Consider the following 24,723-nt stretch of genomic DNA (forward strand, 5'->3'; position numbering starts at 1 on the left):
GGGCTTGCGCTGGGATGGGCACGGCCTCTTTTTTTTTTTTTTTAAATCATTGTCCTGACCATTTCACCTGGATCCCTTCAGTGATAGTAATCATAGCAAGCATTCTCTCTGCCACACCTCTCTCTGCCAAACATGCCGTTTTTTTAGAGTTGTTTTGTTTCTGCTGTTGTTATTTTTTGCTATAGGGCATGTGCGCTCACCGAAGAGACAGAGAGACAGAAAGCGAGAAGTCACCCTCCCAGGGGGGATGGCCACACTGGAATTTCTTCTCCTCCATTCTCTCAAAATTTTGGGCATGCACGCACACACATGGGCCTGGCGTGAGTCTTAAGCCACCGAGTCTGGTACTTGAACCACGGCCGACTACGTAGGAGTCCAGTGAGGTAACCATTAGGCCATCTGCTGGTCCCCAAACACACCTTTTTATTTGGTGCCACATAACCAGGCTATGTTCTAAACTTTTTCATTCTGCCTCCCTCTTATTTAATTACTAATTAAATTATGTATTTATTTATTGCTAGAGGGTATGTATTTATTGCTAGAGGCTTACCAGAGAGAGAGAAGCACCTCCCAGGGGGGCATGGTCATGCTGACGTCTTCCTTCCTCCTTTTCTTCATCCTGTCAGAATTTGGGGCATTCATGTACACTGCTTAACTGCTACACTGTGGTGCTGGCCTTTTTGTGTTTTTAAAGCATTGTTGCTATTTTTTTATTTATTTATCTTTTTAGAGAGGTTTTTGCTATAGGGCACCTATGCTCACCAGACAGAGAGACAGAAAGCGAGAAATCACCCCCTGGGGGGACGGTCACGCCACAATCCCTTCTTCTCCATTCTCCTCTAGGAATCTTGGGCACGCACGCACACATGCCCAGCGTGAGTTTTAAGCCACCAGATCCGGGACACAAACCGCGGTAGACTACATGGGAGTCCAGCGACATAGCCATTACACTAACTGCTGGTCCTCAATCATTGTTGTTATTTTAAAAAATTTTTGCCAGAGGGTGTGTACGCTGTCCCCTCCAATGGGGAACAGCCATGCTGTCGTCCCTTCTCCTCCTGTTACCTTCCCACCAGGATTCTGGGTAAACATGTACATGTGCCTGGTGGAGGCCATGCGGGATCGGGCTTCCCTAACCACTGTGCTACTAGGCCAGTCCACTCCTTTCTTTTCATTATCAGTTCTGTTTTAAAATCATCTTCTTATTTTCCTCGGAAACCTCTTCAAAATGTCTTTCGCTGTTTGTATCTCTGCACCATTAGGGCCACAGCTGCTTATCCAGTCGCTAGTCTTCTAGTCCATTTCTAAACAGTTCTTCCAAGCCACCATCAGCATCTAGGTTTTTCCAGGACTGCGTCTCCTTGCCTACTACCCAGGTCCAAACCTGCTTTCACATTTCCTGATTTCTGTAGCAAGGCAACCCTGCTTGGCAAGGCCAATTTCTGTCTTTGTTACTACGTTGTTAATAGGAATATCTGAGCCTGCGTGCCTGTATACATAAGATAGTTTATATACAGACTCATGGTTCTGGTGGCTGGTGGGTGGGTCGAGGCTGATGGAAGCACTGAGGATGGCAGGCGAGAGCTCCTGACCGATTTCTCTTCTATAATGCCAGCCCTCAGGAGAACTAACCCCTCCTCACACAGGTTAGAACTCCTGGGTCTCGTGAGACATCTCATTAATTTATTCATGAGAGTCTTGCCTCCGTGATGAAATCACCGTGAACCAATCACTGGACTCTAGGCCTCAGGCTGAAACACCCTGAAGCTACTGAATTTTCACTTAATGCCTTTACCGCACAGTTGGTACAATCCAGTCCTAACATACGGATTCCTAGGAGACATATTTGGAGACATGGCAGAATTCATTTTATGGAGAGAAAAATATGAAAACTGATATAGAGTGTTTTTACTATTATAAGATTACCAAGAGAGTTGATACCTTTGAAAATACTAATTTTTAAAAAGAATTATTTTATTTAACTTTATTTTAATTTGACCAGAGAGGGACAGAGTAAGAGAGAGAGAGAGGGAAAGTGAGAAGGCAAGCTGCCAGCCTCAAAACGTGACTGGTCATGTAGGAATCTAGTGCCATTAACCACCAAGCCACCTTCCAGCCCCTAAAACACTAATTTTTATACACTTAATAGTGGGACATATTTTAAGGGTTGTTTCCAAGGTTTGCTAAAAATAAAAAAATACAACTTTCCTGGGAATGGCAGTTGACATGATGGCTATGTCACTGGACTCCCATGTAGTCGACCACGGTTCGAGTCCCAGACCCTGTGTTTTAAACTCATGCCTGGCGCGTGTGCGTGCATACCCAAGATCCCAAGAAGAGAATGGAGGAGAAGGGATTGCAGTGTGACCACCCTACTGAGGGGTGATTTCTCACTTCATGTCTCTCTGTCACTCTCTCTCTGGAGAGCACACACACCCTGTAGCAAAAACCTCTCCAAAAAAAAAAAAAAAAACAAATTTCCTATATTTATTTATTTATTTATTAGAAATTTTCACATGTGGTGTGTATACTCATCAGAGAGAGACAGAAAGAGACAGAGAAAGTGAGAAATCACCTCCCAAGGGGGATTGCCATGCCTCAATCCCTTCTCTGTTCTCCTCTTGGGATTTTGGACATGCACACACATGTGTCTAGCATGATTTTCAAACTGCTGGGTCCAGGGACTAGCAGTTGGCATAATGGTTATGTCGCTGGACTCCCATGTACTTGACTGTGGTTTTACTCCCAGACCTGGTGGCTTAAACTCAAGCCGTGTGTGCATGCGTACCCAAGATCCCGAGAGGAGAATGGAGGAGAAGGGATTGTGGCATGGCCGTCCTCCCTAGGGAGTGATTTCTTGCTTTCTGTCTGTCTGTTTCTCTCTGTCTTTCTGGTGAGTGCATGCGCCCTATAGCAAAAAACCTCTCAAAAAAAAAAAACAAAAAAAACTGTTGGGTCCAGGATTTGAACTGCAGTTGGCCATGTGGGATTCTACTGCCTTAACCACCATGCTACCTGCTGACCCCTAATTTTTTTTAAAGAAAACATTATTTTTAAAAAATTATTTATTTTATTATTATTTTAATTTGCTATAGGGTATGTGCACTCACTAGAGAGAGACAAGAGAGGGAAGTGAGAAAGCAAGCTACTAGGGCCAAGATTCGAACCACAGTCGGCTATGTGGGAGTCCAGTGCCTTAACCACCACACCACGTTTGGCCCTGGCCCCTAATTTTTTTAACCACAACTAACTGACATTGGGGAAGATTAAAATTTACTAGCTGGATTTCAACAAAACTTTTGTGTTATTGAATATCATTTAGTAAAAGTGATCCTTTCACTTAACTCTCCCTATGTTAGGGACCAGCAGTTAGCGTAATGGCTATGTTGATGGACTCCCATATAGTCGACCGCAGCTCAAGTCCCGGACCTGGCAAGTTAAACTCATACCAGGCGCATGTGCATGCGTGCCCAAGATTCCGAGAGGAGAATGGAGGAGAAGGGATTGCAGCGAGGCCATCCCCCTTGGGGGGTGATTTATTACTTTCTGTCTCTCTGTCTCTCTCTGGTGAGCACACACACCCTATAGCAAAAACCCCTCAAAAAAAGAAAAAAGGGGGGGGTAAAACCCTTTCCCTATGTTATTACATCCTAATGAATAGAAATGGTGGTTGAACCACAAAAGGACATTAAGATATACGAATAGAACAGGGAAGTAAAAACAAATTTTTTTTTTGAGATGTTTTCGCTATAGGGCGCGTATGCTTGCCAGACAGACAGAGAGAGAGACATAGAGACAGAAACCGAGAAACCTCCCCCCAGGGGAGATGGTCACGCCGCAATCCATTCTCCTCTGTTCTCCTCGGGATCTTGGGCACGCATGCACACGTGCCTGGCGTGAGTTTTAAGCCACCGGGTCCGGGACACGATCCGCGGTCGACTACGTGGGAGTCCAGTGACATAGCCATTATGCTGACTGCTGGTTCCCAAAATAAATTATTTTTTAGATGTACTTTCAGGGCCAGCAGGTGGCATAGTGGTTAAGGGGACTGGATCCCATATGGCTGTCTGTGTGATTCCTCCCAGACCCTCCATCTTGAAAATCATGCTGGGCGTATGTGCGTGCATCCCCAAAGTCCCAAGAGGAGAAAGAGAAGGCATTGAGGCATGGCCATCCCCCTAGGGGGGTGATTTTTCACTTTTGCTCGCTCTCTGTGTGTCAGGGAACACACATCTGCCATATAGCAATCAATCAATCAATCAATCAATTCAAGGCCCAGTCCTGGTAGTGTAAGCAGTAAGGTGCCATTGTGGGAGGCTGGAGCCCGGACCAATCTGAGCAGGTTGAGCAGTGGTATCTGCCTGTACTAACTGGGAGACCGGGAACCATAGTAATGAGACCCTGTCCCAAATACCTACCTCTCGCCTCATCTTCCCTCTCTTTTAAGGAAAAAGAAAAAAGCCAAAGCAAAACACTTTCTACGCGATTAAGTGACAGTATCTCGAAGGCATGTGAATTGACCAAAAATGACTAGAAAGTCAAGTTAGCAGAGGTGTTTCTAAAAACAACTCAGGAGACGGAGAAGAGGTATACAGTGTGATTCCACCTGTATGACGTTCTGGAAAACGCAGAACTGGAGGGAGGGAGAACGGATCTGTGGCTGTTCAGGTGCTGGGAGGGAGAGCAGGGAGTTCACTGAAAGGAGGCTTGAAGAAACTGAGGGCGAGAGAACCGCTTCAGCCGTGACTGTGGAGTGTGTACGTGTGCCGAAGTTCACGGAACCGCACGTTACAGAAGGGTGACTTGTACCGAGTGTAAAGTATATCTTAATAGACCTGGCTTTAAAAAGAGGTTGAGAAACGGTGAGTTTATTCTCAAAAGGGGGGGAAATTGTTATATATGTGGATGTTCATTAAATCAGAATCTGAGATTTATAAATGAGCAATAAGGGAAGAGGCTAATAGTGATATCAGTCTCCTGGCCAGGAAGACGGAGGCATAGTGACAATAGGGCCAGCAGGGGCAGCACTGTAAGGCCAAGTGGTCACGCACTGGGGCATCATGGGTTGCTGAAACCCTGGGCGGGGCCTCTGGTGTGCTCTGTCTTAGGAGCTGGTGGCCTTGGGAGCAGGTTGCTGGAGGCCCAAGCCCTGGAGTCCCGAGGACGAGAACACAGTGAGTGTGTATGCCCTCGCCTTCACACCCTGGCCCCCAGAGCGGGCCCCTGGCCCTTCCTGTGGTCTGGGCCTGGGTCACTCAGATGCCCGAGTGCTGCCTGCCCTTTGCGGAACTGTGCTGCTAGACTTCTGTCCTCTCCCACCTCTTGGCCCTTCCCCGCCCCTTACCCCACCTCCAGACTGTGTTCTCCCTCTCTGCAGAAGTCCGGAAGTCCACCAGCTCCCCCTCGGTTTCAGCAACCTTTTGGCCTTACCAGCAATGGCCTCCTCCTGTGATGCCGAGATTCATAAGGACGTGCAGGTGAGAGCAGGAGGTAGTGGAGCCTCTTCCGGGTGGGAGCCCTAAGTCTGCAGTAGGAACCCTAAGCTAGGGGCAGGGCTGCGTCTGGGCTTAGACCTTTGCAGGAAACAAAGGTCGCCAGGCCTGGCTGGGTGGGGGTAGGGCTGGCAATGGAGCATTGGTGCTGGAGACAGCAGCTCCAGCTTTTCTTTCCTCTCGTTATCTCGTTCCACTCCTGACCGCTGGGCCAGCTCTATTACGGGCAGGAGCTGAAGAAATCCACGGACCTCAGGACCAATGCCTGTACCACCACAGCCAGGCCAGTCTCCAGGCACGTCCAGGAAGCCCTGAAGAATGTACACGAAGAAGTGGCCTTGAGGTACAGTCCCCTGTGCTGCCTCCCATACGGGCTATAGACTGCACCTTTTCCGAAAGAGTGAGGCCAGTCTCTAGGGAATAACATCGCTACCAATCCATCCGGTTTGCTGGTGTCAGTCATCTTACTGCTCTGCCTAAGAACCTCCAGTGACACCCTCCATCCTTGCCCATTGCAGGGCACATCGCACTCTTTGACCCTGACAGGACTTCCATACTGCCTAGTAATGCTTGGCCCGCCCGAACCTGCCTTGGGTCCCTCTGACCTTCCCCTGCCTCACCGCCATCAGTGCTACCTGCCTAGAGAGCGGTGATCAGCCTGGGAACCTTCACTCTCCCACCTTCTAAACCCTCACTGATGGCCTGCCTACTCTGTGAAGCCTTCTCTAATCCCTGAGCACCCTCTTTCCAAACTGCCTCACCGCTTTCCTCGTGGCTTGTCAGTAAATTATGGACAATGTTTTCTTGCTTTTGTTTTCCCTTCCCACTTAAATACACTTGGGGTAGAATTTCTCTCACATTTCTTCCTCAATAACTAGCATGGTCCATGTCCTGAATGAGGGGCTCAGCTAATGCCTCAACATATTTATTCAACACTTCCTTTAGATGGCGTATGTAAGTCTTAGTATGTGGCTCAGCGATACTTATTAAAGCAGATATGGGCCCAGTCTTCATGGAACTTCCAGTGTAGTGGAGAAGACTAAGGACGTAAATAGAATATGAGCAGGGACCAGCACATGGTGTAATGATTATGTCGCTGGACTCCCACATAGTTGACTGGTTTGAGTCCCAGACCTGGTGGCTTCGAACTCATGCCAGGTGCATGCATGTGCATGTGTGCCCAAAATCCTGAGAGGAGAATAGAGGAGAAGAGATTGTGGCATGGCCATCCTCCCTGGGGGGTGATTTCTCACTTTCTGTCTGTCTCTGTCTCTCTCTCTCTGTCTCGCGAGTGAGCACACACACTCTATAGCAAAAATCTCTAAAAAAAAAAAAAATAGAGGATGAGTTAATGATGGGAGAAAGGAAGGAAAGAAGGAAGAAAGTGTGTGTAAGATTGAGTGGTTTCATTGTGTGTAGTGTCTAGGAAAAACGAATTTATTTTTTCATTTCCCAGATATTACGGCTGTGGTCTGGTCATCCCTGAGTGTCTAGAAAGCTGCTGGATTTTGGATCTGGGAAGCGGAAGTGGCCGAGATTGCTATGCGCTTAGTCAGCTGGTTGGTGAGAAGGGCCATGTCACTGGGATAGACATGACCGAAGGCCAGGTGAGGCAATGCTTTGGAGTAGGAGGAGAAAAAAATTCTCAAAAGCATTCTTTTTGAGATAAAGTTGTTTGCCTTTGTGACTCTTCAAGGATAATTTAAGAAGGCCACTGTTTAGCAATGCTCCTTTGTGCCCCTGGTGCTTCCTGCCTGGAAGGAAGGACCGTGGCAATGAGGAGTTCAATGGGGAGAACACCAGTCAGAGGGTGGATCTGGTGTATGACTGTCGTGCTGACCCAGTCAGTTTGATCTTTTCCCTCCAGCCACGTCTGTCCCCAAAGAATTTGTTATTGAATGAGAATCAAGCCAAACGCATTTCGCAGGGAGTTTACGTCCCAGGCTACAGTGAGTGTGACCTGCCCATAGGAGTCTTGTATACCTATCTAAAATAATCTGAGGGAAGTTTCTTTTGCTAGTAATTGGAAAATTTCGGAGGGGGGGGGGGGGTGGGGTTTTTTTTTTTTTTTTTTTTTTTTTTAATGTTTCTTTATACTTTTCTTCCTGGAGGTGGAAGTGGCTAAAAAGTATCTTGACTTTCACATGGAGAAATATGGCTTCCAGGCAGCCAATGTGACTTTTATCCATGGTTACATTGAGAAGTTGGGAGAAGCTGGAATCAAGAATGAGACTTACGACATTGTTATGTAGGTCTTTATCCTTTCTGTTACGAATATAGGCCTTTCCTTTTATTTTTTCTTTCTTTTGCTATATATATGCTTACAGGAGAGACAGAGAGGGAAAGTGAAAAATCACCCCCAAGGGGGAATGGCTACCTGAAGTCCCTTCTCCTTTATTTTCTTCTCAGGATTTTGGGCAGGCACGCATACGTGCTCAGCATGTTTCTCAAGCTGCCAGTCCAGGCCTTGAACTCTGCAGTCAGTCCGTCAGGTGGGATGCAGCTGCCATCTGCTGGCCACAAGATTTTTTTTTTTTTTTTAAGAATGAATTTATTAGGGACCAGCAGGTGGTGTGGTGGTTAAGACACTGGACACTCCCACATGGCCAACCATGGTTCAAGTCCCAGACCTGGTAGCTTGCTTTCTCATTTCCCTTTCTCCCTCTCTGCCTCTCTCTGGCCAAATTAAAATCAATGAATGAATAAATAAAATTAAATTAAGTCTTAAAAAAATTAATTAATTAGGGGCTGGCAGGTGGCATGGTGGTTGGGGATGCTGGACTCTCAAGTGACTGCAGTTCGAGTCTCTGACCTGGAAGCTTGCTTTCTCTCTCTCTGGTCAAATTACAATAACAGTAACAAAAATAAAATAAAGTTAAATAAAAATAATTCTTTTAAAAATTAATCAATTGGGGGAACCAGCAGTTAGTGTAATGGCTATGTCGCTGGGCTCCCACGTAGTTGACCGCGGTTCGTGTCCCGGACCCGGTGGCTTAAAACTCACGCCGGGCGCGTGTGCGTGCGTGCCCAAGATCCCGAGAGGAGAATGGAGGAGAAGGGATTGCGGCGTGACCATCCCCCCCGGGGGGTGATTTCTCGCTTTCTGTCTCTCTGTCTCTCTCTGTCTGGCGAACGCACGTGCCCTATAGCAAAAACCTCTCCCCTAATAAAAGAAAAAAAAAATTAATCAATTGGGGCCAGCAGGTGGTGTGGTGGTTAAGAGCACTGGCCTCCCACATGGCTGACTGCAGTTCAAGTCCTAGACCTGGTAGCTTATTTCCTCAATTTCCCTTTCTCTCTCTCTGTCTCTCTCTGGTCAAATTAAAATAAAACAAATAAATAAATAAAGTTTACAAAATTAATCAATTAATTAATTATTATTGTTATTTTAGAATTTGCCATAGGGCATGTGTGGCCAACAGAGAGAGACAGAGGGAGTGAGAGAAAGCAAGTTACCAGGTCCATCACTCAAACTGGTTGGCCAGGTGGGAATCCAGTGCCTTAAGCACCATGCTGCCTGCTGGCCCCAGCCCTTTTCTTTTGAACACACAAATGTCACTCCCTTTTGCTGAACTGACTCTCATGTGGGGTATTAAGCTAAAGTGAGCATGTCTTAATAATGAGAGGGAACTGGTCTGAGCTGCTTACAGCCGACCTGCAGTACCACAGAACAGCCCAGAGGGAACATACTTTCAGCTTAGCCATAAAGAAATGAGCCCAGGGGCCAGCAAGTAGCATGGTGGTTAAGGTGCTGGACTCCCATGTGGCTGCCCACGGTTTGAGTCCCAGACCTGGCAGCTTGAAACTCATGCCGGGCACGTGTACGTGCATGCCCCAAATCCCAAGAGAATGGAGGCGAAGGGATTGGGGTGTGATCATCCACTCTGGGGGTGATTTCTCACTTCCTCTCTCACTGTCTCTGTCTCTGTCTCTCTCTCTCTGGTAATTGCACATGTCTTAAGGCAAAACCTCTGAAAAATTATTTAATTTTGTTTATTGTTATTATTATTTTAATCTGCTACAGAGCATGTGTGGTCACCAGAGAGAAAGAGAAAGTGAGGAAGCAAGCCGCCAGGTCCAGGACTCAAAGCATCCATGATTGGCCATGTGGGAGTCCAGTGCCCCGACCACCATGCTGCCTGCTGGTCCCCTCAAGTGTCATTGTGTTCTATGGTGACATCCAGGCAAAAACAAATATAAATCATACCTCAATTTCATTTTTAAGTTTATTGTAGGGAACGTGTACTCACCAGAGAGGGAGAGAGAAAGTGGCTTCCGCCCCAGAGGGGAGGATCATGCATAATCCTTCTCCATTTTCCACTCAGGATTTTGGGCATGCACGCCCATGAATCCAACTTGTTTTTCTTTTCTTTTTTAAGTTTGTTATAAAGCACATGTGCTCCCCAGAGAGTCAGAGAGAGAGAAAGAGGGAAATCACCCCCTGGGGTGAAGGCACACCGCATTCCCTCCTCCATTCTCCTCTCGGGATTTTGGACACCCTCACACAGACACATGCTTGTTGTGTTTCTCAAGCCGCCAGGTCTGGAACTCGAGCCCCGTGGTTGCTATGTGGGATCCAGCCGCCTTAACCACTAACAGCCCCCTAGCTGGCCCTGATGTTTTTTTTCTGTACATTCCAATTTGCTAAAATGTATTGAGACTTGAACACGGCCTGTCTTCCATATCTTGGGAAGAGCTGAGTGTGGGGCAGAGGAGGGAGGCAGGAAGAATGGTGTGGACGAAATGGAGGGAGCCACCTTCAGGGCCCAGGAGGGTTTGAGGAGCTCTGAGTAGCATGCGCATTTGCTTCACATCCTGTCTGTTCTGTTTTTAGATCGAATTGTGTCATTAACCTTGTGCCGGATAAACAAGAAGTGCTGCGGGAGGCGTATCGCGTGCTGAAGGTGAGGGAAGAGTGAGGTAAATGCTCTGGGAACATCTGTGAGAGCTGGTGGGCCCAGTCCCTCCACTTCCCCCCTGAATTTAGAGCTGAAACTCTCTTAATTTACCCGCTACATTAAAAAGGGATGGCGAAGAAGGGGAGTGGCAGGAATACTCTAGATTGCACTCTTTTCCTGGTCAAGTTGCAAAAGGTGAGAAATTCATGGGTGACATGCCATGAGACCTGCTGACGAGTCCGCCTTACTGAAGCCGCTCGCCTAGGATAGCGTCAGCAGAGCCGCCGGAGCCTCTGGACTGACTAGTATTGGTGACTGAGTAACCCTCCCTTCTAGCGCGGGCAGTGTTAGGGCTGGTTGTGTCTGCTTTTTGTTTCAGATTTCAGATCTTTGTGAAGTTAAAGATGGAACTTTTCATTAACTGCTTTCTTGAGAGAAAGAGGGAAGGTGCAGTCACACCGCCATCCTTCTTCCCTCCATTTCTCTGTCCTCTCAGGACCTTAGGTACACTCACACTCACTGGTGTGTTTCTCAAGGCCCTGGGGCTTGGATTCAGACTACATTTAGCCATGAGACTTTTGCTTTAGGGTGGGTGTGCTCACGGAGAGACAGAGAGAGACAGAAAGTGAGAAATCACCCCTTTCCCCAGGGGGCTGGCCTTGCCGCAATCCCTTCTCTTCCATTCTTCTTTTGGAATTTTGGGCATACACATACACGTGCCCAGTGTGAGTTTTGTTTTGAAGAATTATTTTATTTAATTTTATTTATTTATTTTAATTTGACCAGAGAGGAACAGAGTGAGAGAGAAAGTGGGAAAGCAAGCTGCCTGATTTGAACTCAAACCATGGTCAGCCGTATAGGAGTCCAGTGCCCTTAACCACCATGCCACCTGCCAGCCCATGCCCAGCATGAGTTTTAAACCACTGGGTCCAGGGCTTGAACTGTGGTTGGCCATGAGGGATTCCAGGTACATAACCATTATGCCATCTGCTGGTCCCACATTAATTACTTTTTTTTTTTTTTTGAGAGGTTTTCACTATAGGGCGCGTGCGCTCACCAGACAGACAGAGAGAGACAGAGAGACAGAAAGCGAGAAATCACCCCCCCAGGGGGATGGTCATGCCGCAATCCCTTCTCCTCCATTCTCCTCTCGGGATCTTGAGCACGCACGCACACACGCCCGGCGTGAGTTTTAAGCCACCGGGTCCAGGACACGAACCGCGGTCGACTATGTGGGAGTCCAGCGACATAGCCATTACGCTAACTGCTGGTTCCCAATTAATTACTTTTTAAAACAGGATACTCGGAGCCAGCAGTTGGTGTTACATAGCTGATCATGATTCAAGACCTGGACCTGGTGGCTTGAAAATCACACCAGGTGCATACATGCATGTGCCCAAAATTCCAGGAAGAGAATGGAGAAGTGACTATAGCGTGACCATCCCCCGGGGGGTGATTTCTCACTTTCCCTCTCACTGTCTCTCTCTGCTGAGTGCATGCACCCTGTGGCAAAAACCTTAAAAAACAGATTCTGAGACTTTGGGTTTATAGAGCTGTCATAGAGCTCAACTAAAATATCCTTTGCTGGCATGCCATTTTATAGGCCAGCTCCCTTGCTAGGGCAAGCTGTGCTTACGGACAATAGAGACTGAAATCTGAACCTCCATAATTTTTTTTTTTTTTAAGAATTATTTAACTTTATTTGTTTATTTATTTATTTAAATTTGACCAGAGAGGGACAAAGTGAGAGATAAATAGAGAGAGTGAAAGTGAGAAGTCAAGCCACCAGGTCCAGGACTTGAACCACGGTCGGCCATGTGGGAGTCCAGCGCCCTTAACCACCACTCCACTTGCCAGCCCTTAAACCTCCATACGTTTGACTTTTCTGACAACCAAATAAAATCTTAAGTTCCTGGAATTCGCAAGTGGTATAGAGGTTAAGGTGTTTGATCCCATACGGTCAACTGCATGGTTTGAGTGCCAGACCTGGTGACTTGGAAATCACGCTGGATGTGTGTGCATGCATGTCCAAAATTTGAGAGGAGAATGGAAGGGAGAAGGGATTGTAGTATAACCATCCTCCTGGAGTGTGGGGCTATTTCTCACTTTCTTCTCTTTCTATCTCTCTGGTGAGTGCATGTGCCATGTAGAAGAAACTAAAAACTAAATGAACAAAAAACCTTAAATTTCTGATCACTCATTTATTTACCTTATATATATATATTTTTTGGAGAGGTTTTTGCTATAGTGTGCATGCGCTCACCAGACAGAGACAGAGAGACAGAAAGTGAGAAATCACCCCCCAGGGGAGATGGCCACGCCGCAGTCCCTTCTCCTTCGTTCTCCTCTTGGGATCTTGGGCACACATGCACACGTGCCTGGTGTGAATTTTAAGCCACCGGGTCTGGGACGCAAACTGCAGTCGACTACGTGGGAGTCCAGTGACATAGCCATTACACTAACTACTGGTCCCTATTTACCTTATATTTTAAGTACTATATATATATATATATACATAGTTGTTTGGGCCAGAGGTGGCATGATGGTTATGGTGCTGGACTCCCATATGGACGACCACAGTTTGAGTCTCGGACCTGGTGGCTTGCTTTCTCACTCTCTGGTAAGCACGCATGCTCTGAAGAAAATAAAAAAGAATAATAATGATAAATAAAATTTAAAAACTACTTCTTTAAAAAATGTATTGTTGTCAGAACCAGCAGATAGTGTAATGGTTATGTTGCTGGACTCCCATGTAGTCGACCACAGTTCGAGTCCCGGACCCAGTGGCTTAAACTCATGCTGGGCCCGTGTGTGTGCATGCCCAAGATCCCGAGAGGAGAATGGATATATATATATATAGTTGTTAACATAACAAAAACTTATATAAGTAAAGAAAAATATTTACCAGAGGGCACATGCACATGCACTTGTCAGAGAAAACAGAGGAACACAATAATCAGGGAGAGGGAAAAGGCACTCCCTCCATGGGACACCATCACGCTGCAATTTCCCCTCCATTTCTTCTTCCTTTCGGGATTTTGGGCACATGTGCACGTGCACCTGGAGTGTTTCTTAAGCTGCCAGTTAGGGACTTGACCCGTGTGGCTGGCACTGTGGGCTCCAGCTCCCTTAAACACAAGGCCATAGGTTGACCCAAATTATATAATTGTTAGGGATAGGCCTTTATGAATGCTGTTTGTAAAGTTTGTTAGTTATAAAACAACCCGAGGCTGTATTTGGTTCAGATTTACTAAAACTTTAGGTAACCTGAGTATCTTTATTTATGAGCATCTTTAAAGTCATTCTTTTTTTTAAAGAATTATTTTTTTAATTTAATTTATTGTTATTATTATTTAAATTAGTATAGGGCACATATGCTTACCAGAGAGAGACAGAGAGAGAGGGGGAGAGAGAGGGTAAGTGAGAAAACAAGCCACCAGGTCTAGGACTCAAACTGTGGTCAGCCATGTGGGAATCCAGTTCCTTCAGCACCCCACCCACCCCGCTTTTCAAAAAGGATTTTATTACCTGTCAGGTAGGGCACTGGAAAAACAAGCTTGGCACTTGGCTGCATTGATAGTAACTAGAGAGACAGCCACTATTTGTTCACAAAGCTCAATGTACCCTTTGGCTTTTTAAAATTGATTTCCCCCCCTCATCCTTTTCTTTGTTATCTGGCACTAATATAATCTCTAATCTGGTTTGAACTAATATGTCTGTATTTCAGCATGGTGGGGAGCTCTATTTCAGTGACGTCTATGCTAGCCTTGAATTGCCGGAAGAAATCAGGACACATAAACTTTTATGGGGTAAGTGTTGTTTTCTTTACTTTTTTTGGAGAGATTTTTGCTATAGGGCATATGAGTTCACCAGAGAGACAGAAAGTGAGAAATCACACCCTCAGTGGGGGATGGCCATGCTACAATACCTTCTCAATTCTCGGATTTTGGGCATGCGCGCACAAGCACCTGGCGTGAGTTTCAAGCTGCTGGGTCTGAGACTCAGACCTCCCATCGGCCACATGGGAGTCCAGCTCCTTAACCACTACGCCACCTGGTGGCCCTTGCTTTAATTGTTTTAAGGCAGATGCTTGATTATATGCAGAAGTCCATGTTCCATTCTGCTGATAGCCAGGTGAGGCTCTTCTATGTGGGATCACATGGGAGTAGGCCAGGAGGCTGAGGTTCCATTCTTCCTCTGCCTAAAAGTGGTATGACTTTAATTACTCTCTTGGAGTTGTTGCTTTTCAAACTGTAAAGTGTAAATAATAACATTGGGCCGTCGGAAAAGTCATGACATTTTTTCTATGCAAATATGCATCTTAAATTTTCTGACAATCCAGTACAATCTACCTTTTGGTGTTATGAAAATTAAATAGGACAATAAATGTGAAAAATACTTTGAAGACAATAGGGTGGAAATGAGGGTAACTATTCTAGAGCTGATGCCCCCTCCCTTTATAAAAAATATTTATTTATTTAGTTAGTTATTATCATTATTTTTCAATTTGACCAGAGAGAGAGAGAAAGTGAGAAAGCAACCCACCAAGTCTGGGACTTGAACTGTGGTCAGCCATGTGGGAGTCCAGCGTCTTTAACCACCATACCACCTGCCAGCCCCACTGATGTTCCTTTAATCCCCTCATGTTCTCATTACTATGTGGTTTATATTTTTATTGTCATTTTTTTCAAAAGTTTCTTTCTTTTGTGGGTATGTGAGGAGGGGTAGCACACACATCTCCCCCACACACGCACTGACATCCTCGACAGGGTCTCGCCACACCTAGTGCTCCCCAAGTCTCTCAGCCAGGATCACGTGTTCAGGTGTACCTGTACCCAACCCCGTCTCCCATTCTCTCGAGCCCTTTACTGTTGTTTTAATGGAGTTCCTAATGGAAAAAGGAGAAACATGTATTCTTGTGGTATGACTATGAAATAAAAAGGTTTTTGTTTTAAAATAAATTATGATGGGCTGGCCCTGTAGCACAGCAGTTAGTAAAAGTCTGTATAGAGGAAGCCAGATCCTACATGGCTGACCAGGACTCGAGTCCCAGCCTCATTGGCTTAAAAATATATGCCTGGCATGCATGTGTGCAGGATCCCAACCAGACAGCAAATTGAAGGTCAAAGGATTGCAGCCTGACCAGGCCCTCTTGGGACATGCTTTCTGTCTCTCACGTGCATACATGTGTCTTCTGATGTAAAAAACTTATGTTAACTTTTTAATTATTTAATAATAAATGGGAAAAGAAATGGAAAAATGAATATTGTTTAAAAATTAGGAAACACAAAAAAAAAGAGAGAAAAAATTATGTATATAAACCAGCGATAATCTCTTTAACATTTTAGCATATGTTCTTATGGGTTTTTTTATTTATTTGTTTTCTGCATGCTTAATAAAATTGGAACCGTGCTGTATATAAACTTTAGTATTCTAGGCTAGCTAGTGGTGTGATGGTTAAGGTGGCTGGATCCCACATGGCCAGCTGTGCAGTTTGAATCCCAGACTCAGTGGTTTGAACAGCATACCAGTCATACATACGTGCGTGTGTGCCCAAAATCCTGAGAGGAGAATGGAGAAGGGGTTGTGTAATGGCCATCCCCCATGGTGGGGGTACTCTCTCACTTTCTCTCTCACTCTCTTCTCTTTCTCTTTCTGACAAGCACATGAATGTTATTTCAAATATTAAGAAAAGAATTTGGGGACCAGCAGATGGGATAGTAATTACATCGCTAGACTCCCACATGGCTGACTGTAGTTTGAGTCTTGGATCTGGTGGCTTCAAACTCATGCCAAGCACATATGTGTGTGTGTGCCCAAGATCCCAAGAGGAGAGTGGAAGAGAAGGGATTGTGATGTGGCCATCCTCCCTGGGGAGGGTGTTATTTTTCACTCTCCCTCTCACTGTCTCTGTCTCTCTCTGTAGTAAGCACATGTATCCTAAAGCCAAAACTTCTAAAAAAGGAAGAATTTAGTATTTTAATGTTATTTATTTAGCATATTTTCTTTTTTTTAGTTGCTAGAAAGTGTGTGCACTCACCAGAGAGAGATAGAGAGACAGAGAGACAGGAGGAGAAGAAGAAAACACCCCCTGCAATGGGATATGGTTATGCCACATAAATCCCCTCTTTTCCACTTCTCTATTGTATCAGGATTTTGAACATGCACACATAGACACCCGGCATGTTTTTCAAGCTACCGGAGCCAGGATTCAAATCATAGTTGGCCATGTGGAATCCGACTCCCTTAACCACTAGGCTAGCCCTATTGAACGTATTTTCTAAGCATACATTTTTAAAGAGGTTTTTTGTCATAGTCCATGTGTGCTTGCCAGAGAGAGGCAGAGACAGTAAGAGGGAAGGTGAGAAATCACCCCTGGGGGGATAGACATGCAACAGTCCCTCTTCCTCCATTCTCTTCCCGAGATTTTGGGCATGCACACACACATGCACACACACACAGTAGTTTGAAGCTACTGGTCTGGTACTTGAACTGCAGTCAGCTATGTGGGAGTCCAGCAACATAACTGCTATGTTATCTGTTGGCCACCAAGTGTAAACTTTAAAAAAAAACATTTAAAAAATGTGTGTACTATACAGCCGTGTTGTACAACTGTGCTATAATCATTTCTCTACTGGCAATCGTTTAGGTTGTTTCCAATTTATTGATCTAATAAGTGCAACTTCTATGAACAGCTGTGGACTTGAAATAACTGCAAAACTGATGATGGTACAGGCAAGAGACGCCTGTTCCAAGGACCAGAAATGAGGTCCATGCCACTTATCACTCAGCAAAAGCCAATCTAGAGAGACCAGAGTTGGTAAATGAGAAAAAGAAATTATTTAGTGAGGCCAACCCCCGGAAGGTGGTGGACCTGAGTCCATAACCATCTCTGCTGTCCTGGATGAGATACGGCATTTACATAGGAATGGGGGGTCAGTGTGAGCGTACGTCATATCATCTAGAAGCAAAGGGTACGTTATTAATTATCTCAGGGCAAATTGACGAGGCCTGGTTATTGTCTTTAATCAGAATCAAGAGGAGACCCGATAGTGTCAGCGAGGTAATCATTGCTTGAGGGGCAGTTTTCATTCTGGGTGTGTAGGGCTAGATGACCTGGGTCAGTTCTTTGTGAGGGGTAAAGATAAACAATGATTAACAAGGTAGCAGAAGCAAAAATGGACTCAAGCAAGACCACTCTTCGGTCCCGGTTTTAGAAGTAGTTAAGGTCGGGACCAGCAGATAGCGTAATGGTTGCATTGCTGGCCTCCCACATAGTTTGCTGTGGTCTGAGTCTTGGACCCAGCAGCTTAAAACTTACACTGGGCGTGTGTGCATGCATGCCCCAAATTCCAAGGAGAATAGAGGAGAAGGGATTGTGGCATGGCCATTCCCCTGGTGGGTGATTTCTCACTTTCTGCCTCTCTGTCTCTCCAGTGAGTACATCTGCCCTATAGCAAAAAATCTCTCTTAATAAAAGAAAAAAGAAGTAGTTATGGCCTAAGTGTGGCTTTGCAATGCTTAAGATGATTAAAAAAAACCAAAAAAATCTCTTAATACATATGGGAGGGGGCTAGTGGCATCTTTCCCCTCCCTAGTTCCTCTAGCCCCGTATCTGTAAAGACTTAGCAAGATTATGGTTAACTTTCATTAGTTAAGCATCAGGTCTAAAGGTTAATCTGTTAGGATGAACTCCCCAAACCAAGTACAATATGGAGGCACTCTGGTTTTCTTACGACTTGGTTACAAATCCCCACTGTCAATCCTTCATTCCATTTCTTCGGAATGTGGGTAACAGTTTTTCTAGAACTGCTTCATGCTGAACTGGGTCATAGTTAGGAAACTAAAGCCTCGTCATCGTGGAGAATATGAACCTTGGCACCCTTAAGGTGGCTGGATCCCACATGGCCAGCTGTGCAGTTTGAATCCCAGACTCAGTGGTTTGAACAGCATACCAGTCATACATACGTGCGTGTGTGCCCAAAATCCTGAGAGGAGAATGGAGAAGGGGTTGTGTAATGGCCATCCCCCATGGTGGGGGTACTCTCTCACTTTCTCTCTCACTCTCTTCTCTTTCTCTTTCTGACAAGCACATGAATGTTATTTCAAATATTAAGAAAAGAATTTGGGGACCAGCAGATGGGATAGTAATTACATCGCTAGACTCCCACATGGCTGACTGTAGTTTGAGTCTTGGATCTGGTGGCTTCAAACTCATGCCAAGCACATATGTGTGTGTGTGCCCAAGATCCCAAGAGGAGAGTGGAAGAGAAGGGATTGTGATGTGGCCATCCTCCCTGGGGAGGGTGTTATTTTTCACTCTCCCTCTCACTGTCTCTGTCTCTCTCTGTAGTAAGCACATGTATCCTAAAGCCAAAACTTCTAAAAAAGGAAGAATTTAGTATTTTAATGTTATTTATTTAGCATATTTTCTTTTTTTTAGTTGCTAGAAAGTGTGTGCACTCACCAGAGAGAGACAGAGAGACAGAGAGACAGGAGGAGAAGAAGAAAACACCCCCTGCAATGGGATATGGTTATGCCACATAAATCCCCTCTTTTCCACTTCTCTATTGTATCAGGATTTTGAACATGCACACATAGACACCCGGCATGTTTTTCAAGCTACCGGAGCCAGGATTCAAATCATAGTTGGCCATGTGGAATCCGACTCCCTTAACCACTAGGCTAGCCCTATTGAACGTATTTTCTAAGCATACATTTTTAAAGAGGTTTTTTGTCATAGTCCATGTGTGCTTGCCAGAGAGAGGCAGAGACAGTAAGAGGGAAGGTGAGAAATCACCCCTGGGGGGATAGACATGCAACAGTCCCTCTTCCTCCATTCTCTTCCCGAGATTTTGGGCATGCACACACACATGCACACACACACAGTAGTTTGAAGCTACTGGTCTGGTACTTGAACTGCAGTCAGCTATGTGGGAGTCCAGCAACATAACTGCTATGTTATCTGTTGGCCACCAAGTGTAAACTTTAAAAAAAAACATTTAAAAAATGTGTGTACTATACAGCCGTGTTGTACAACTGTGCTATAATCATTTCTCTACTGGCAATCGTTTAGGTTGTTTCCAATTTATTGATCTAATAAGTGCAACTTCTATGAACAGCTGTGGACTTGAAATAACTGCAAAACTGATGATGGTACAGGCAAGAGACGCCTGTTCCAAGGACCAGAAATGAGGTCCATGCCACTTATCACTCAGCAAAAGCCAATCTAGAGAGACCAGAGTTGGTAAATGAGAAAAAGAAATTATTTAGTGAGGCCAACCCCCGGAAGGTGGTGGACCTGAGTCCATAACCATCTCTGCTGTCCTGGATGAGATACGGCATTTACATAGGAATGGGGGGTCAGTGTGAGCGTACGTCATATCATCTAGAAGCAAAGGGTACGTTATTAATTATCTCAGGGCAAATTGACGAGGCCTGGTTATTGTCTTTAATCAGAATCAAGAGGAGACCCGATAGTGTCAGCGAGGTAATCATTGCTTGAGGGGCAGTTTTCATTCTGGGCGTGTAGGGCTAGATGACCTGGGTCAGTTCTTTGTGAGGGGTAAAGATAAACAATGATTAACAAGGTAGCAGAAGCAAAAATGGACTCAAGCAAGACCACTCTTCGGTCCCGGTTTTAGAAGTAGTTAAGGTCGGGACCAGCAGATAGCGTAATGGTTGCATTGCTGGCCTCCCACATAGTTTGCTGTGGTCTGAGTCTTGGACCCAGCAGCTTAAAACTTACACTGGGCGTGTGTGCATGCATGCCCCAAATTCCAAGGAGAATAGAGGAGAAGGGATTGTGGCATGGCCATTCCCCTGGTGGGTGATTTCTCACTTTCTGCCTCTCTGTCTCTCCAGTGAGTACATCTGCCCTATAGCAAAAAATCTCTCTTAATAAAAGAAAAAAGAAGTAGTTATGGCCTAAGTGTGGCTTTGCAATGCTTAAGATGATTAAAAAAAACCAAAAAAATCTCTTAATACATATGGGAGGGGGCTAGTGGCATCTTTCCCCTCCCTAGTTCCTCTAGCCCCGTATCTGTAAAGACTTAGCAAGATTATGGTTAACTTTCATTAGTTAAGCATCAGGTCTAAAGGTTAATCTGTTAGGATGAACTCCCCAAACCAAGTACAATATGGAGGCACTCTGGTTTTCTTACGACTTGGTTACAAATCCCCACTGTCAATCCTTCATTCCATTTCTTCGGAATGTGGGTAACAGTTTTTCTAGAACTGCTTCATGCTGAACTGGGTCATAGTTAGGAAACTAAAGCCTCGTCATCGTGGAGAATATGAACCTTGGCACCCTTTTTCAAAGGGGGGACAATCACTGGCAGGCTTTTGCTTGTTGTATTAAAGGTTTTTTGACAATAACAACGAAGACAGCAACAACTAGCAGAATAAGTACAAGGACCTCCTCTTCTCATCTACTAAAGGTGTATTTTCAGGTTGAAGGGAAAGACTTTATCCCTTTACCAAGGGGTTTTGAGCTCAAGCAGCAACAGCAGGTACATGGGCAGCCAGTTTCCACGCAAATCTGGTCCCAACAAGGGGATCGAGCACTCTGGCATGTGTGGGAAACAATGTCTTAGTGTCACCTCACCTAAAAGACATTCCAGGCATCGAGGAAATGGCCTCCATTTAATTGTACTACTGATTCCTGTCACAGGTGTTACCCCAAAGCACTGCTATTGAGTTACTTTGATATCGAGGACAGAATAGGTGGCTCCTGTTATCAGCTAAAAAGTTAATTATTAAGAAAAAAGAAAGGGCAAGATAGTGGTGTAAATTTCCATGAAGAGGAAGTTTGTTGCTGATGGCATCTTCAAAGCTGAACTGAACAAGTTCCTTACTCTGGAGCTGATGTTCGAGTTACACCCGCCAGGACGGAAATCATGATCTTAGTCACCAGGACACAGACTGTGCTTGGTGAGAAGGGCTGGCGGATCTGAGAACTGACTGCTGTCGTTTAGAAGTTTGGCTCCCCTGAGGGCAGTGGGGAGCTTTATGCCAGAAGGTGGCCACCAGAGGTCTGTGTGCCACTGCCCAGGCAGGGTCTCTGCGTTATAAACTCCTTCGAGGCCTTGCTGTGCGGTGGGCCTGCTACCGTGTGTGCAGTTTATCATGGAGAGGGGGGGTCAGGGTTTGCGAGGTTGTGGTGTCTGGGAAACTTCAGGGACAGAGGGCTAAGGCCATGGAATGTGTGGATGGCCCGATGATTCCCAGTGGGACCCTGCCAACTTCGAGGTCAACACGGCCATGCCCATGTGCTGCTCAGACAGGGCGTGCTGGGCATCGACATGAAGATCACGCCGCCCTGGGACCCAAGTGTGAGATCGGCCCTGAAGCCCTTGCCTGATCACATGAGCATCGTGGAACCCAAAGATGGGACACTGCCCACCACTCCCATCTCAGAACAGAAGGATGCAAAGCCAGAGCCAGCTGTCACGCCCCAGCTAGTCCCCACGGCGTAACAGGGTCTCTGCAGCTGCATCTGGAGTCTGAATATTATTCCATAAAAACCTTTAATAAAATCTTATAAAAAAAATAATTAAAGTTAGGGGCTAGTAGATAGCATGGTGGTTAAGGTGCTTGATTCCCACATGGCCAACTGCAGTTTGAGTCCCTGGCGGCTTGCTTTCTCACTTTCTCTCTCTCTCTCTCTGGTGAGCACATGTGCCCTATAGCAAATTTAAAAAATAATATAACAATAATAATAAATACAATTAAATAGGGACCAGCAAATAGACTAGTGGTTAGCTCACTGGACTCCCACATGGCTGACTGAGGTTCAAGTCCCAGACCAGGTGGCTTGAAACTCATGCCAGGCACATGTGCATTCGTGCCCAAAATCCTGAAAGGAAAATAGGAGAGAAAGGATTGCAGCATAGCCATCCCCGCCTGGGGGGTGATTTCTCACTTTATGTCTTTCAGTCCCTCTCTGTCTCTCCAGCGAGCGCATATATGCCCTATAGCAAAAAACATCTCATTTAAAGGAGAAAAAAAGAAAAAACGAAATAAACAATTCTTAGGGAAAAAAAGTGTTAATTATTTGACTCTCCACTGTCAGTCATCCCCAGGGCTCCTTACCATTCAGCAATTCTCAGAAGTTGGAGAAAACGTAAAGGGCCCATGCTTTTACCAAATGCCGAGTCTGGAGAGAATATTTGGGGGTAAGGGGAAGTCACTCTGAAGTTCGTCTTGACAGCAGGAGAAAGGATTGCTGCACGAGCCTCCCCACTCCCACTGGGGGTGCTTTCCCTCTCTCTCGCTCCGTCTCTGTGTTTTTCTCTGGCAAGCACACATGTACTCTAGCAAAGTAAATAATAATAATAATGTGCGTTTATATAGTATAATTTTTTTTTGAGAGGTTTTTGCTATAGGGTGCATGTGCTCACTAGAGAGACAGAAAGCGAGAAATCACCCCCTCAGAGGGGTGGTGTACAATTTTTTTTTAAAAACATGGAACAGGATCTTGTTAATAGATGCAATATCTTTCATTCCTATAAAATTTTAAAAGCCAAAAATGGAAAAAAATTTTAGTTTTTTAAAACAATTATTTAATTTAATTAATTAATTATTATTATTATTACTTTAATATAACATGACTTTAAGATCCCAAATAACATGAAAAGGGAACCAGCAGTTAGCGTAATGGCTATGTCGCTGGACTCCCACGTAGTCGACCGCGGTTCGCGTCCCGGACCCGGTGGCTTAGAACTCACGCCGGAGAGAGAGAAAGAAAGTTGGAAAGCAAGACACCAGGTCCAGGACTTGAACTGTGGTCGACCAAGGAGGAGTCCAGTGCCTTTACCATGCCACCTGCCAGCCCCACACCTAATTTATTTTCAAAACCACATGCTTTCATTACCTGTGAACAGGAGATACCAGAAGAGGCTTATTATTATTATATATTTTTTGAGAGTTTTTTGCCCTAGGGTGCATGCACTCCCCAGAAAGTGAGACAGATAGATAGGCAGACGCAGTGAGAGGGAAAGTGAGAAATCACCCCCAAGGGGGATGGCCATACCAGAATCCCTTCTCCTCCATTCTCCTCCCAGAATCTTGGGTATGCATACACATGCACCCGGCGTGAGTTTCAAGCCATCTGGTTGGGGTCTCAAACTGTAGTCGGCCATGTGGGAGTCCAGCGACATAACCACTATGCCATCTGCTTATCCCATTATTATTATGACTTAAATTTTGCCAGAAGATGTGTGTGCTCTCCAGACAGAAACAGAGAGAGAGGGAAAGTGAGAAAGCACCCCCCCTGGGGAGGAGGGGATGGTCATGACGCAATACTTCTCCTCCATTTCTCTATCTTCTCTATCTTGTCGGGATTTTGTGGCCACATGCACATGTGTCCAGCCTGTTTCTCAAGCTGCAGGATCTGGGACTTGAACCACATGGGAAGACATGTGGGATCCACTTCTCTCAATCACTAGGCCACAGGGCCCTGGCCCCTTTTTCTGTTATCTTAAAACCCCAAGTGAATGAAAAAAACAAAAAACAAAAAACACTTAAACAGCGTCAAAGCAGGAGCAGAGAAAAACAGCTACAATAACAAGAACTACACAGGGAAACAGAAGTTTTTGAGTTCACCAGAAAGGACACAAGTTGGTCACAGGACCATAGGTATGTGTAGATCAGCCTGCTGGTATTCGTCCCAAGGGATTTTGAGTTGGACTAGAGGAGGCACATTCTGGTTTTCATTGTCTCCTCATGATCCTGGCTGAAGACAATGACCAGGCCTCCCCCTCATTTGCTCTGAGACAACGAATAACGTGCCCTTTGGTACATCCCCCTGTTTCTAGGTGTACATGCATACCGGCTCCTTTCCCTTTGCAAGTTAGGTCTCATCCATACGGTGGAAAGGGTTATGGGCTTGGGTCCACTATTTGGTGTTGGCGTCACTGAATAAATTCTTTCCTTTTCACTAGCTCTGGCCTTACAAAACAGGCTTTTTTATTTTTAAGAATTATTTTATTTTATTTTATTTTATTTTATTTTATTTGTTATTATTTCTTTTTAATTTGACCAGAGAGAGAGAGAAAAGTGAGAAAGCAAGCCACCAGGTCCACGACTTGAACCGTGGTCAGCTATGTGGGAGTCCAATGCCCCAACCACCATGCCACCTGCCGGCCCCAAGACTGGAATTAAAAAAAAAAAAAAAATGTTGGTTTTTGTCGTGTGGCCAGTGTCATGGACCTGATTTCTGGTCCTTAGAATGGCCTGTTCAGGCATCAAAATACCTCAGGAACATTAGCAGTAGTTACTGTTCTAATTAAGTAGATTGTAATGAAGTGAATCCAGAGCTAGGGCTGGTTCCA

The 24,723-nt window shown here is 45.3% G+C and overlaps 1 protein-coding gene and 1 pseudogene across 2 annotated transcripts in view; both read left to right on the top strand.

Annotated features, from left to right (window-relative positions):
- The window catches only part of AS3MT (arsenite methyltransferase), a 74,822-nt gene that overhangs the window by 30,793 nt on the left and 19,306 nt on the right, over window positions 1-24,723 (top strand). The window contains exons 1-7 of one of the 2 annotated variants that reach the window (XM_006166385.3): window positions 5,063-5,174; window positions 5,378-5,477; window positions 5,708-5,835; window positions 6,949-7,099; window positions 7,604-7,740; window positions 10,327-10,396; window positions 14,118-14,199. In XM_006166385.3, the coding sequence (XP_006166447.1) occupies window positions 5,436-5,477; window positions 5,708-5,835; window positions 6,949-7,099; window positions 7,604-7,740; window positions 10,327-10,396; window positions 14,118-14,199 (610 nt within the window). In that variant the 5' untranslated portion in view covers window positions 5,063-5,174; window positions 5,378-5,435. Of the gene's footprint in view, window positions 1-5,062; window positions 5,175-5,377; window positions 5,478-5,707; window positions 5,836-6,948; window positions 7,100-7,603; window positions 7,741-10,326; window positions 10,397-14,117; window positions 14,200-24,723 lie in introns of those variants that run through there. The other variant, XM_006166387.3, reaches the window with a different exon arrangement.
- On the top strand, window positions 20,906-21,933 carry LOC102491580 (40S ribosomal protein S3 pseudogene; annotated as a pseudogene).

This window comes from Tupaia chinensis, unplaced genomic scaffold, assembly GCF_000334495.1.
Source record: "Tupaia chinensis unplaced genomic scaffold, TupChi_1.0 Scaffold144255_1, whole genome shotgun sequence".
Taxonomy (NCBI): Eukaryota; Metazoa; Chordata; class Mammalia; order Scandentia; family Tupaiidae; genus Tupaia; species Tupaia belangeri.